The sequence below is a fragment of the Ascidia mentula genome, chromosome 6 (genome assembly GCF_947561715.1).
Source record: "Ascidia mentula chromosome 6, kaAscMent1.1, whole genome shotgun sequence".
NCBI lineage: Eukaryota > Metazoa > Chordata > Ascidiacea > Phlebobranchia > Ascidiidae > Ascidia > Ascidia mentula.
Genome location: NC_138571.1, coordinates 8639151 through 8652549, shown reverse-complemented (window position 1 = coordinate 8652549; position 13399 = coordinate 8639151). Strand labels below are relative to the sequence as shown.

General features: G+C 38.7%; 2 protein-coding genes and 1 non-coding gene across 3 annotated transcripts; 1 reads left to right on the top strand and 2 right to left on the bottom strand.

Moving 5' to 3' along the window:
• Window positions 1-125: 125 nt before the first annotated feature.
• LOC145906503 (uncharacterized) lies at window positions 126-4819 on the bottom strand. Its single transcript, XM_082993935.1, has 6 exons — window positions 4678-4819; window positions 2827-2990; window positions 1953-2081; window positions 1530-1607; window positions 536-1026; window positions 126-389 (listed from the first exon to the last, which is right to left on the bottom strand). Exons 1-5 carry the CDS (start codon window positions 4776-4778, stop codon window positions 686-688), a joined length of 813 nt encoding a protein of 270 aa, XP_082850061.1. The 5' UTR covers window positions 4779-4819; the 3' UTR covers window positions 126-389; window positions 536-685.
• Window positions 4820-8121: 3302 nt separating this feature from the next.
• Trnam-cau (transfer RNA methionine (anticodon CAU)) lies at window positions 8122-8194 on the top strand. The gene has a single exon. It is a non-coding gene; the product is annotated as a tRNA-Met (tRNA).
• Window positions 8195-10009: 1815 nt separating this feature from the next.
• Window positions 10010-12522, bottom strand: LOC145906195 (uncharacterized). Its single transcript, XM_082993614.1, has 2 exons — window positions 12084-12522; window positions 10010-11818 (listed from the first exon to the last, which is right to left on the bottom strand). The coding sequence occupies exons 1-2, from the start codon at window positions 12484-12486 to the stop codon at window positions 10473-10475; spliced, it is 1749 nt and encodes a 582-aa protein (XP_082849740.1). The 5' UTR covers window positions 12487-12522; the 3' UTR covers window positions 10010-10472.
• Window positions 12523-13399: the final 877 nt, after the last annotated feature.

The following is a 13399-nucleotide window of genomic DNA, read 5'->3' as shown; positions in this document are numbered from 1 at the left end:
TCCGATGATAGTAACGTAATCGTCAGCTCTTTCGTCTTGATGCTACACACCCAACTTATAGCCTGACCAAATTAAATAAGGTTCATTGAGAAGAATTAGTTATATTTGTTCCCATGAGGCGAAGTCGTAAAAATGTTCCAGAAGGTTGAAACAATTTTAAAAAGGAAAATGAAAGTGCACAGGACAGTGGTTAGAAAACGTAACACTTAAAAATAAACTCATTGCACGTTCAGCAACCGCTGACACATGAAGTTGAACACGGCAGTTGCTGAAAGCTTTGGCAAGGAATTCCACGAGGGGCGAAGTGACATGGAGTTACGGCTGAATTCGACGCAGAAACAAAAGCAGGTTGACGTAGAGGTCATAAGAAAATGTGCATATTGAAGATTCTGGAAAAAAACAATTGATTATTATGATGGAAGGTTTGGACATAAAATGGACTCAAATACAATGTTAGAAAACAATAGTGAGCAAGTAAAAACACGCATTTGTAGCAGATTAGTCCAGATAACATATCCAAATATGAAATACTCACCAGTATTTTTATTTGTCCGCCACAATGCTGAATCTCTTCGTCGTTATGGAAAGTTTCAAATATCCACAGTGGTAACGCAGGCGATAGAAAAATATGTGAAAACATTGGGGAACTGATCTGGGAGCTGCGAAAGTCCGATTTCTGATGTTGTTACAAGATTATTAGCCTTGATCCTGTTACTGCGATAGTCACTGACGTAACAATCATTAAAGCTTGTTTCATTAGAGACGTCGTGAATGAAGAGGCGGAATTTCCGTCGCCACCAACGTCTCTGTTCCCCAAAACAACTTTTAACACTCGTGGATGATCTTCGCTCAACTCAGCTTCTACGTCAAATGGATCGACGAGCTTGGGAATTACAAGTTTGTGGTTGCCTTCATATTCCTTTACATCGGTCAAAACAACTTGAGGTTTCGTGTCACGTGCTGTTTTGACGGTGGTGGTTGTAGTTTCTTCGGTGGTTGTCATGTCAACCTCTGATTTAGGTTCGTCTGAAATACAAGTCAAGTGGTTATTGTAAGTTGTAAATCAACACTATGCTCAAAGTAATAATTGATTGCCTGAACTTAAAAACATGGATGCTGTGCACCTGATTAACGGTGACATTCAATATTACGGCGAGCAAATGTTCTCGCGATCGAAATAAATACTAGCCTTGCAGCAAGCCTCATATATCATTGGCTACAAAACAGAGAATTAGGGAGGAGCAGAGATTACAAACAAGAGTAAAACGAGAAAAAACGCTAACGTTTCATTACTTCTTCTGGTCGAGCCTATAATTGGCAACTGCGTTTCGAAGAACACAAACTCTCATCTATTTTTAATATCGTTCAAAACTGTAAACAAGGTATACGATCGCCAACGCAAACAGCAGCTGGATTATCGTCTTTGGGAATGTTTTTATTTTATACGCAAAGATAAGAAGTCTCCGACAAATCCGATATATTGAGAATTATCGTTGGTTGAATTATGTAGCATATGCCTAAATGTTTACCTTTGCATGCAACGCGTATATGCAGCCGTGTAGTGTCTTTGTTGCATCCTCGTTTTGACCGGCGACCTCGCGGATAAGCTGCAAAAGGAAAGTCAAGGTTGTTACTAACAGCAAACAATTCCGAAGTCTAAAAGTTTCGCCAACATCGCAACAAGCCGTTTCTGGACATTTCCCTAGGCGACGGCTAGTTTTGTGGCCCGAGGTGTTTATATTATAGTATGCTACAGCTTTCTTATCTTGCAAACCGTGCGACGCGTTTAAGCCGCGGACCTCCTCACTCTAATTCTGGTTTAAATCTACGCAGTTCGCATAACAAACACAAATAACCAGAGGGTATTACAGAAACGCGGCCGGTAATGACTCTGCACAAAGAAGCGCGGGCAACTCTGCCATTCACTGAGATTAAATTACACATAAACTTACCGATGAAATAATAATCGGCGCAATATTGGAATCTGAAGCCAAGTGGAGAAGGGCTGATGGTTTGAAATTTGATTGTCAGCTTGTTTTCACGTTCAGGTTTATTGCAGGCAAACAGAAACTTTCCTCGTCCTGAAAAAAATCAGTTTATATTTTTAGGGTAATGTGACGTTAAAATAGTGTGATCATTCAATAGGTTGTCGCAAAGGACAAAGTGGTCAATTGTATACAACCTGTAAACCACCGAGGGGCGTTGAAATTCAAATAGCTTTCAGCGCCAATTAGTAACGCAAACAGTGACATGCGATATCCCGGTGACTAGACAAACAATTAATTAGGCCGTCTCCCGTGTAGTCGCAAAGTTGGGGTAAAGAACCATTTCTTTTACGTCAGTTTGCTTTTGATTCATTTCCTTTTCCTGTTTTTTTACTTTCTCAAAACTGACTAAGGAAGAAACCAAATCGCCCACAAGGCGACGTCACTGGAGTTAGGACACCACGGAAATTGTATTACACGGTCGATAATTTGTGTAGGCAATAAGCTGATCGTGGCTCGCTTAATTGTCATAATAGCGCACCAACGCATTGGAGCCCTTCCGATTTAGACTTTGCGTTGGCGCAATATTACTCATGGATCAAGAACATGCCCTGATCTTCACCATGAAATGATTGCATTAAATTTCATCAGATGCTAATCCCGTCATGTGACTTACGACTCACAAAGCTTTAGGAGAATGTGTTTCTAAATACCCCGTGCACCTTTATAAATTATCTCACGATCTTCTCAACAACAAAAAAAACTAAATCATTTTGTTCTGACCAATAAACCGCAACGTCTCTGTGAAACCAAACGGTGACAGCAAATAATTGATACTGACCTTTAGGGTGACACTCATTGTATTCTGTTTCCGTAACGTTAAACAAATTGAAAGCCGCGGGATCTCGTGGACCACCAGTAATTCCCTGGAGACTTTGGTGCGGACACAAAATGTCCATGAATTCACCGATCTTCACATGCTGGACGTGATCTGGTTGTTTGAGTCTGAAACAAAATTATTAAGTTTTAGTTTGATATACCCTCCCATTTAGCGAATTTTTACAGACACCCAAAACACTGAAATGAATAAATCGCATTTGCTTGTTGCATGCAGACACCTTGGCCAAACACTCATTGTTTTTGTCAGACTGCGAAAAGTAATGCGATTAAGTGGGCCTCGAGCCAATGCCTGGCCTCTTTTTGCGTGGAGCAGATAAGGCGCGATTAGAAGCGACTTGTTTGTACAACCCTCCAAGTATGAATGTACCGCGCTGAGCCTAAAACCAATATTTACACTGCTATGTGGCTCAGAACAGGCTAACTGACCATCGTGCTAAACAGGCCTGAGCAAGTTGGACAAACAATGAACACGGTCCCATGCTAAGCATCGCTAGCATGACGAATCATCAAACAAAGCAAGTCACATAGTAAAAGATGAGACCGTATCAAATATTAACTTTAATATTGTAAGTTTGTTGCTGTTGGGTTTCGGGATAGGAATAAATTTGCTCGCGGCTCGACTATTTGATGAAGGCGCCGAACACGTGTTTTAGAGCTTCCCATTGTTAGGGTTGGGAGTTTGCAAAGACGGCTTGCGGTTCTTTCGAGTCTCATTGTGTTTTTGTCACGAGGCGTCAAACGAAATAATCAGTTTTGGACAATGAATGCGAATGCCCTGCAAGCTTTTCATTCAATAGTGCGACGTTAACATCTTGCCGCCCGTTGTTTTAAGTTTGATGCACAATTAAACAACTCAATTAAAGCGCGTGGCATTTCATCCCTTAAATCTTTCTTGTCTCACACTGCTGTAAGATTTACGACCCTTGGCACAAAAATCTGCAATTGACATAAAAGTCCGTTGTGTTTTTGTTTAAAACAAAGAACCCACGCTGTGCGAGCAAACGATTTTCGATTTGGGCAAACTAATTTGTTCCTTCTGTAAACAGTTAACGTCGGTTTCGCATAAAGCACAGCGTAAGTCTCTGGGGGTCGAACCTACATCCTGAATTGTTGTTTTCTTGTGGGAACCGGATATCAGGTCGCCAGCAGCCGCACGGAAACAACTCGCCAATATTCTACCATAATGGATTTGAAATCAGGCCATTACGTCATTTTTGCATCCACACACAGGATGGGAGTTTGTCGTATAATCAATACGTAAAAACTCAATGACGCATTGTTGGTGGGATGTGTGTCGCAGGGTATAGAAGATTCTTAGCGGAAATACATGGCGACTGCTGGGACACGCGGTGGAAACATTTTACGAGCGGTGGCGATTCGTATTTAAAATATATTCACAATGAAACACGGCCATAAAGTTGTAGGAACTTTCTTGGTTACGACTCTACGTCTGCACGAAACGGTAGTGGTGGAAATACCGAATATGGCAAAACGTTTGTTAATTGCAGGCTGACGTGTGAACAATTTACTTCTAGGTGCCCATAATTTATTCGAAACCTTTCCCTCTTTTGCGGTTGTATTAACAACGTGTAAATTTATTTCCCCGAAATAATTTTCGCCAGTCAATCGAGATTAAGTATGTAAACGTCTTCTACAGTGCGTATTACTGCACTACTTATAATAATCCGATTACATCACTGGGATTTCTATCAAACAAATGTCTGCCCCAAGAGATGATTTATCTTTTACACAGACAAACTATTAAAACCCAAACAATTTTTTTATAACTTACTTTGGAGATAACACAGAATTCCAATAAATGATGTGTCTTGTTTGCATAGAATTGCAGCTGTGACAGAGCATTGTTGCAAGGAAAAGAATTACCAGTTTCATCTTTCTGCTTTTTTAGTTGTACACTTTCTAAAATGTAACTACTAAATTCTGCAAAACGGGTCGATTGATTAAATTTAAGTCATACAAATGTACACAGAAACTGTTTTATGACAAAGCTGTGAAGTTCAAACATAAGTAGTCAGTTACGCATCATTTTACGATTTTTTTATTCAGTCCAACTTCGTCTAACATTCCGGTATATCAAAAAATAAGCAAATTTTCTAAAACTCTGGCTCTGCAGGCCGAAGAGTAGACATGTTCTGCCACCAGTGAGTCTACGAATCTGATTAATGACGATGCGGTTGGCCATTTACCGAGAAACCAACTCTCTCTTCGACCAACTGCCTTTTTCTCTCGCTTGCTCGCGTTGGCCAACTCGAGTATATCGACCTCATCGCTTATCAAAATATTTATCCTCGTGAGCGAGCCATTATCACCATTCCCTGCTCAACTATTATTTGCCAAAGCTCGAACGATATCGGCTGTCGATAACTAATTTCACGCCGCAATTTTGCGAACGTGTGCTGAAAATTAACACCACTTTAGGCCGGGATTTAAATGATGGGATAACGTTTAGGAATATATTTAGCTTTGTAATCATGGGTTTGGCGAAGACCAATTATGACCATGCATTTGATAAAGAGGCCTTGTAACGAAATAATGCTATTTTTGTGAGAAAATTGTCACACGTGACAAAATGAACTACAGTCTTAAATTAAAACTTGTTCACACGTTTTTAGCACGTTGCACAACAATTACTTTGCATATCATCACCGTCGTTTTCTAAAGACCAGTGTTTAAACACAAAAGATTTTGTTGAGCGTAATACAATAGTTTGCAATAAAAATACTTTTTGATATTTTTTTTCAACAAGATGTCCACGGGTAACTTTGCGCGGCTGACGTCATGAGTTAATCGCTGTATTTTGGGTAAATAGATAAAAGTAAACATTGTCACTCAGATCAACGATGACCTAGCCCAAGGCGAGAGATTGTCGTAGGTTTGCAACAAAGAATTTTTGCAATATTCAACATAATCTGCTTTAAACCATCATTGTTAAGCAACACACGGTGAAAACCCAAGGGAAAGGCGTCTCCGTACCTGGTGCAAACTATATGCCAACATTCCGCACTTCACGATGCCAGCAATGTTTGTGCGAAATTCATTTCCCCGAAAAATACGAGGTGAATGGAGGGTGATTCGAATTAAACTTTTTTCACGACCATTAAAATGTCGAAATGCAATAGGTTAAGAAATATGTTGCTACTTCAACAGCACTTGGAAATATATTTTGCGTACACCTATAAAAGTATTTTTTTTATTGGTTAGTTGAAGATCCATGGGGTCTTACATAGGCTAGGCTATATATTATCGGCAATCCAGTTATGACACTAACACTTTATTTGCGGTGAATAAATACCACAATGCATATGTTTGGTTAACATTTTATATCTACGCTTGTTTTTTTGTTGTTCGAAGGTGCGTGCTGGTGTTGCAGGGTCATAGTCTGGTTAACGACGAGACACAACCAACTTCAAAATCAGAAGTAAAGTTTAACTGCCTATTATTGCCGCCTTTTTGCATTCCTAACGATGTTATACAAGAGGGAACGATGCAAAATCAACATGTCGTTAAATGCTCTTCTTTGTGTGACACTCATCGTGGAGACGAAGTGCCGCAAACTTACTCAGATTATTGCGACTCATTTGTTCTGCCCCAATTACCGGATTACAGGCATTGTTGTCATTCCTGCATCTGTTTGAATGAATTTCAACATGCTTAAGCCCAAGTTACTGCCTCAAGAAAAATTGATTTGTAATAACTTTTATGTTTGGTTTCAATTTAGATATAAATACCTGAGTTGTTTATAGGACAGGTGTAATTTGTCAATCTCAGACATATGTATTTTACCTTACAAACCGACTCGCAGGAAATAGCTGTTTGCAGTCTGCCATGGAAATTTTTGTTTGTCAAACATTAGGGTGCGTAAGGTGAAGTGTTTGTCCCAAGAAACAGCTCCACTATCAGTGTGAAGCGTTGAGCTTATCTTAAGTTTGCGATACTATCACACTAATTTCGCCTCGTCAAGATGTTGCAGATAGGCCAAAAACACGCGACTGCACATCGAGACTGCTTCGGACGATACGATATCTAACATTTACCCGGTAAAGTTATTAATTGATAAGTGATTATGCTTAACTGAATGATAAGTTTGCACTATCGCCAACACAATCCCATGCCAAAGTTATATCACATTGTTAACTTAAAACATGGCACCTTATATCGAAGCATTGGCGTAACCGCACGTGAATTCACATACATTTATAGTCCCGATTTCCTAGTTTGTACTTGCAATACGCAAAGCTTTGTCTGAAATTAATAATATTCATGGTCTGGAATTGTTTGAACAGCTTGTGTGCAGCCTCGGGAGAACAATCCTCTTGGCACTCACCAGCAAGCAAAATGACATGGCAGTTATAGGAAGGGTATACCATTTTCTGTATTGCCAAAAAAACATCTATTTTGGGAAAGAAGTAGGCTACTGCACTTTCATTGCACCAAAGAATTGAATTAAATTGTTTGCACATTTGCACAAAGACAGGAAATCGTTTTATAAAATTAAATCTGTTTGACGTAAGCAAACAGGAAACAGATTTCAAAACAAACCGTTTCATCAAATGTATAAACAGAAACTTACTTGATATCGGAAATCTGCCCATGACAAAGTTTTGTTTGTCGTTGTATTATACGCACAATACCCACTATTGACGATAGCCTATAATATTTCCTGCCGATGTCATCGCGTAATGTTTGACCAACAGCTTCGAGATGCGCCAGTGAAACATATGTCGGACATTCCCACAGTCACTTTAATTCCATGAAAAATGCTTTGTTATATTTTTTGGCGAAAATAATTGTGATACACCGGGACATGCAACGTCGGATCAGGTTAAAAACGCTGCAGTAGCTGATGACAATACGGTTGGTTTCCGTTCAATACGCTCACATTAACATAGCTTCACGAACTAGAAAACGACAAGTAGATCAGTTCACAAATTGCGTATTAGGAAAAAACGAATTTAATAATCTTCTACTTTAAATGTCCTTAACCCCTTTTATTTGCTTAAAGGTAGTAGGCTACATGTTAGCTTGGTGGTTTATATACTTATCACATCATTCAAAGCTATTGTCATCTGCAAAAACCCATAACGCAGTTACCACATACACAGTATAATTTATAGTAATGTTACAAGTTTCCACTATTGACAGAAAATCTACCAACAAATTTGTAGCTTCTGTCTGTGTAGTTACAAAATGGTTATTTTACGGCCTGGAACGCGTCGCCTCGATGGCGCAGTAGGCAGCGCGTGAGTCTCATAATCTCAAGGTCGTGAGTTCGATCCTCACTCGGGGCAGATTTTTCCATTTTAGGCCTGAGACACAAATTATTTTGTGTACAGTTTCCCAAACCGTAGAAACCGCACATGACACTTATTTCTCACTGCAAGCACTAAACCAAACAGCATGTACTGAAAACCGTAAACGTACTTAAACAAACGTTCTGTTTACTTGTCAGTCATTTGTGATAATAAGGCATTTGAAAAATTATTACAATTAACATAGACAGTACCAACACTTGATTTTGCCATCACATAGCATAACGCATCAACACCCAGTTGTTCAACAGAACCAGATGCTGAATCATTGCAAGCGTTTGCAATTAAGGTTCCTGCAGGTAGCCTAATGATCGACGATCTAGCGAAATTTTGTCCATATGAAAATCAGAAACAAACTTATCTTTACAGCAATTTCATTTATTTTTTGAACATTACTCTGCAAAAAAAGTTGTTGCTTATAACGTTTAACATAAGAATCAATAAAATAATTGCTGATGGAACAGGAAATGACTATGTTAGTTGCTCTGATCTACAAGATTTCTTGAAACAAACGTTTTTACAACAGCCAAAAATTAATTAACAATGGACAATTTGTACCATTTGCCAATAATAATTAATTTCTGGTAACTTATCACCAAACACTCAATAAATAAACGAATAAATAGTACTTAAAACCACCAAAATTATTCACGTTGGCAAAAAAGGTAAATCAGATATATCTCTGCCGTCAGCCGTTTTTTGGCGAGAAAATCACGTCGCCACGGCATATGACGCCGGCTGATGGGAATGTCCCACCGCTTGCCGTGAAATCGAAACCGCGCCGCCAACCGCTAACCGCGTCGCGGTAAAGTTGCTGGTTTTTATTTTTCAATGGCTAAAAGATTGCAAATATTATAAGAGTTTAGTCTTGCGAATTGTAAAACAAATAAATATCACGAAACCTGTAAAATATATTTTTAGTTTTAATTCATTCTTTCAGTTGGTTTCAATGTGTACTGTGTGGCGATATAGTTTGCACCAATTGAATAGTAAACGCACAGATTTTGGGCATGAACAATAGCCTATGTACCATATTGCAAATGTCACGCCATTGTGTTGATTCCAGTCTAGATCTTGGCGGAACTTGGACTTCAGAGACTATCGATCGATTGATGGTTTGCAGAACATGTTTTATTTTAAGGTCTTAAATTCTGTTTTTAGTGTGCTGGTGAAAAAAGGAAATTTTGCTATGCGGGAACAGTACAGGCTACAACTTTAACCAAATATCCAGATCAGTGGATAGGTACATATGAACATTTATATTGTGCATTATAATGTGGCATTTTTTCAAACAATGTAATTGAACCATTTTTACGATGTATTCGTGGCCAAATTTCCGTTCGTTGTTCGATGGATATAACCCCAAAAAATACACTTTAATTTGAATAAATATTGCTGCGGACAAGTTAACGTGGCAAAACACACAAAAAAGCTAAATTAGACCTGATGTTATCAAGTGCGTTAGCTTTGTGACGCACAAGGTTCACTGGTATCGCAGCCAAATCAGTTATCGTTTGTGAATTGTATTTTATGTTAATTGTTTGTTTTTCCTGCGGCATCATTAGGCCACCCTAAAGCAGCAATCACGAAAATTAATTAAGACCAGACCAAACTGTTGTGTGTAAAACACATATAAGCGTCATTAAAACGTTTAGTTTGTGGATATGTCCGAGTATTTGGGGGCAGAAACCTTTGGGATTGTTCTGTAAAAAATGTGGCATAGTAGTTTTGTTTTTTAATTCTGCAGCTGTAGAATTGTTTTTACTATTTAGCAAGTAATTATAAGCGGTGGTACTTGAGATAGAATGGGCAACATTCATACATTCATCGACCAGACTTTTTTTAACACAAGCCAAACGACCAAAACAGAAACCAACATATAACACTCATTTTCTCAATAAAAGGAACTTAGCACGTTAAACCAAGGAAACAATTTAGCTCACATTTACATTTATAGTATAGCACAGCATTGCGGTTTCAATTTACACTACAAATTAAAATATTGCACCTGATATTGCATCTTTTCAGTTAAATACAATGATCGAAACTCAGCAGCACGTTATCATGCATTTTAACATACCATGATATCATACTTATATTTCTACACAAAACAATTAAGGCACATTCGTACGTGATGTTTGGAAAATAGAAAAAACACTATTTCGCAGCCCTACGAGGCAACATCACAGTAGCAGTAATCGATTTTGCAGTCTGTTAAATAATAACACATGACAAAAACACCTCTTCGTAATATCACTCAGTAACAACCCTTCAAGCTTAACCAGTCGTCTTCTTTACCTAACGTGTGTTTGTTTCTCCACGAGGGGTCGCTCTGCAGTCGTTTGCATTGTGTGGCGAGAAAGTCCAAAAAAGTATCGACGTTTTGTTCTTCAGCGGACAAAGCCCACATAATCTGACGGAAATCTTGCATATCAAAATTAGTTACATCAATTTTGTGACCGCCGTATCGTATGTATCGCTTAGATTTATGTTTTTTCTTCCTGTTAGATTGTTTCGATTTTGCATCAGATGATAATCCTGAATAGGTTGTAACGTCTGAGAGTTTGCTGTCATCCAGTGTAGAAAGCAAACTACTGCATGGGGATGGTGAACCACCTGCATCGCTTTGTACTATTACAGCTTTATTTGATACTGCATGAATTTCAGGCTGATTTACTGTTTGTTGGTTAGATCTGGAGTGCGAAAAGTTGATGTTGTTTCCTGAGTCAACAACAAGGTATGGATACGCACTTGCATCGAGGGAAACTGAATTTGAAATATCAGCTTTAGGTAAATTGTCAGAAACATCACTGGAAACTGCGTTGGATTCCAAGTCAATCGTTGTAGGTTCTTTCGTAATTTTCATTTCTTCAAAATCTTCTTGTATTGGAGATAAGTGCTGGTGTCCGTAACCTCGCGTTGAAACTTTTTGTCTTTGATAACTGGGCGGAGAGCTGACATGACCTGGATCCTCAAATCGCAGCCTGGTTTGTGGACCACAAAGTCTTCGTGTCAAACCTATGTTTGAGGTAGATCTCACATGTTCTGAACTTTGCTGGGTAACTGGTGAATATTCCAAATTAGTTTTTTGGTTTATTGTCAGCTGATGCATTCGATTTTGCATGTCGTCGATACAATGACGTAATTGTGTGCATTCATCATGTTTGTAAATCAAGAACTCCCGCTCTCGACTCCACTGCATTTTGTAATATCTTGCATGTTCCTCTGCCTCGAGAAGACGCGAAGTCAGCAATTCAATTTGTTCATGCATAAAGTCCAATTTGTTCTGCATTGTATTTACTTTTGTCTCTTTCTCTTGCATGGCGGCGGTTGTTAGGTTAAGTTGGTGGGTGGCTTGTTGAGAAATAAGTTTCTGCTTATCTCTGTCGCGAATTAACTCATCACTTTCGGATTTAAGTAACTTCTCGTGGTTTAATTTCTGTTCCAGTTTATCTTCCCGTTTTTGCAAAAGGGAAGTTGATTTTTGCAACTGCTTTCTTAATTTGGAAATAAGTGAATTTCGTTGAACAACTTTTGCACATATGCGTTCAATTCTATCAGAAGCTTCCGCAATGACAAAGTCAGATTTCGAAGAAGAAGTTTCTGCAGAAAAACATGAAGTAAATAATAACAATCACTGGTGACGAATAAAAGATCACTCGATATCTTTGTAGCAAAAAAAAATATTATTTTTACAAACTTACATTCAACAAGGAAAACTGGGACAAAAATGTGCGTGGCTGTTGCAGGCCCTCAAAAGCTACATTAAAAAACTCGAAATACACGTTTTTTACTTTCACGAAAAAAAATATACTTTCAAAGCTTTTATCACAGTATATGTTCAACTATAACTGCTGATTACACCAACCTGTGCAGCACTGCAAGATTTCCTTATTTTCTGATGCAAAATGCAACTCGGGTTTGGATTCTTGAGTTGGACGTATGTTTGAATTAGATTTTGAGGCCATTTGTAAATCTATTAGTTTGCTTCGTTGAATATGGTTGGAAATTTCGTCAAAACCTTTCGTCTTTTCTTCTGCCAAATCGCTTCGGAGAGTTTGAACTTCTTCCAATGCGTATTTCAATGCTGACCGAAACTCAGTCATGTACGATGTTTGCTCTTTCATATCTTTAAGTTGGTGAGCTACTTGTGCATCCGTTTGCCATGGATTGTCGAGGACATTGCTTTGTGACGGCAACGTGGTGTTTTGCAGCATTATTAAGTGACCATTTAGGCTCTGATATATTAGTGCTGCGTCCAAAAAATACATTTACCTTCTTTGTGTGGTAACTAGCACGCAAGAATTAAGGAGTAATCAATACTCGGTCTACCAACCTATATGACATATGGGTCGTTCTAACCACTCATCGATAGTTCGACAGTGCTAGATGGGCTATTGACTGTTTCATTTCCCTTAATTTTTGCGTGCTAGTTACCAGCATTGGACACTGACACAACAACAGTTATTTGAAAGTTGTCATCGTTCAATTTTACTTTCAGCGAAGAGCGCTCAGGGCGTTAAACTCGACTAACTAAAACTCCACACGTGCACTGTATTATTATTATTGAGAATTTGAATGAGTATTTATCGAGTAGTGTATGTACACGCTAGAGGTGAAACTTCAATCTAATTCCAACTATACAATCTGGTAAAGACGTCTCTGGCAAAATACTTTGAATCAGGCCCTTCTTTTTACAATACAATACCATCCAGTAACGCTTTTATCGTGTTAACACTATGAGTTTATGCTGCGTGTATATACAGTCACGAAGCGCATATGAAGCCACTACCACAAGCTGCCAAACTGCTTCCACTACCATACGCTTCCGCTTTGCTGTAATATAATATCTACGTAGAAAAATATAATTAATCGGTTGCTGTTTCGCGACTGTGAGGAGAGATAGTAATTACATATTTGAAAACAGCAGTTTTGCCTTGCAGTCTACTTAGCTGTTACACCTAAAAGTGCTCATGGTCCACTTGGTTTTTGACATCATCTCTGATTGAAAAACAACCAAACTTAGAACAAGCATCAACAAATTTTGAAAGCAACTTCACCAGCCAACACGTGGGATAAATCCCACGAGCTAAGTTAAAACGTTACTTTTGTCAAATAAGACAACGAACGTCGAGCCTCTTTGTTGACTCAAGCTAAACCTGCCGTCCGACAGTGCTGGTTAGG

Coding starts and splice junctions, on each gene's coding strand:
- LOC145906503 (XM_082993935.1), bottom strand. CDS start 4,778: ATGAAACTGGTAATTCTTTTCCTTGCAACAATGCTCTGTCACAGCTGC. Junction 1,608..1,952: donor CGCCGATTATTATTTCATCG/GTAAGTTTATGT, acceptor TTCCTTTTGCAG/CTTATCCGCGAGGTCGCCGG. Junction 1,027..1,529: donor TATACGCGTTGCATGCAAAG/GTAAACATTTAG, acceptor CTTGTATTTCAG/ACGAACCTAAATCAGAGGTT.
- LOC145906195 (XM_082993614.1), bottom strand. CDS start 12,486: ATGTATTTTTTGGACGCAGCACTAATATATCAGAGCCTAAATGGTCAC. Junction 11,819..12,083: donor AATCTTGCAGTGCTGCACAG/GTTGGTGTAATC, acceptor GTTTTTCTGCAG/AAACTTCTTCTTCGAAATCT.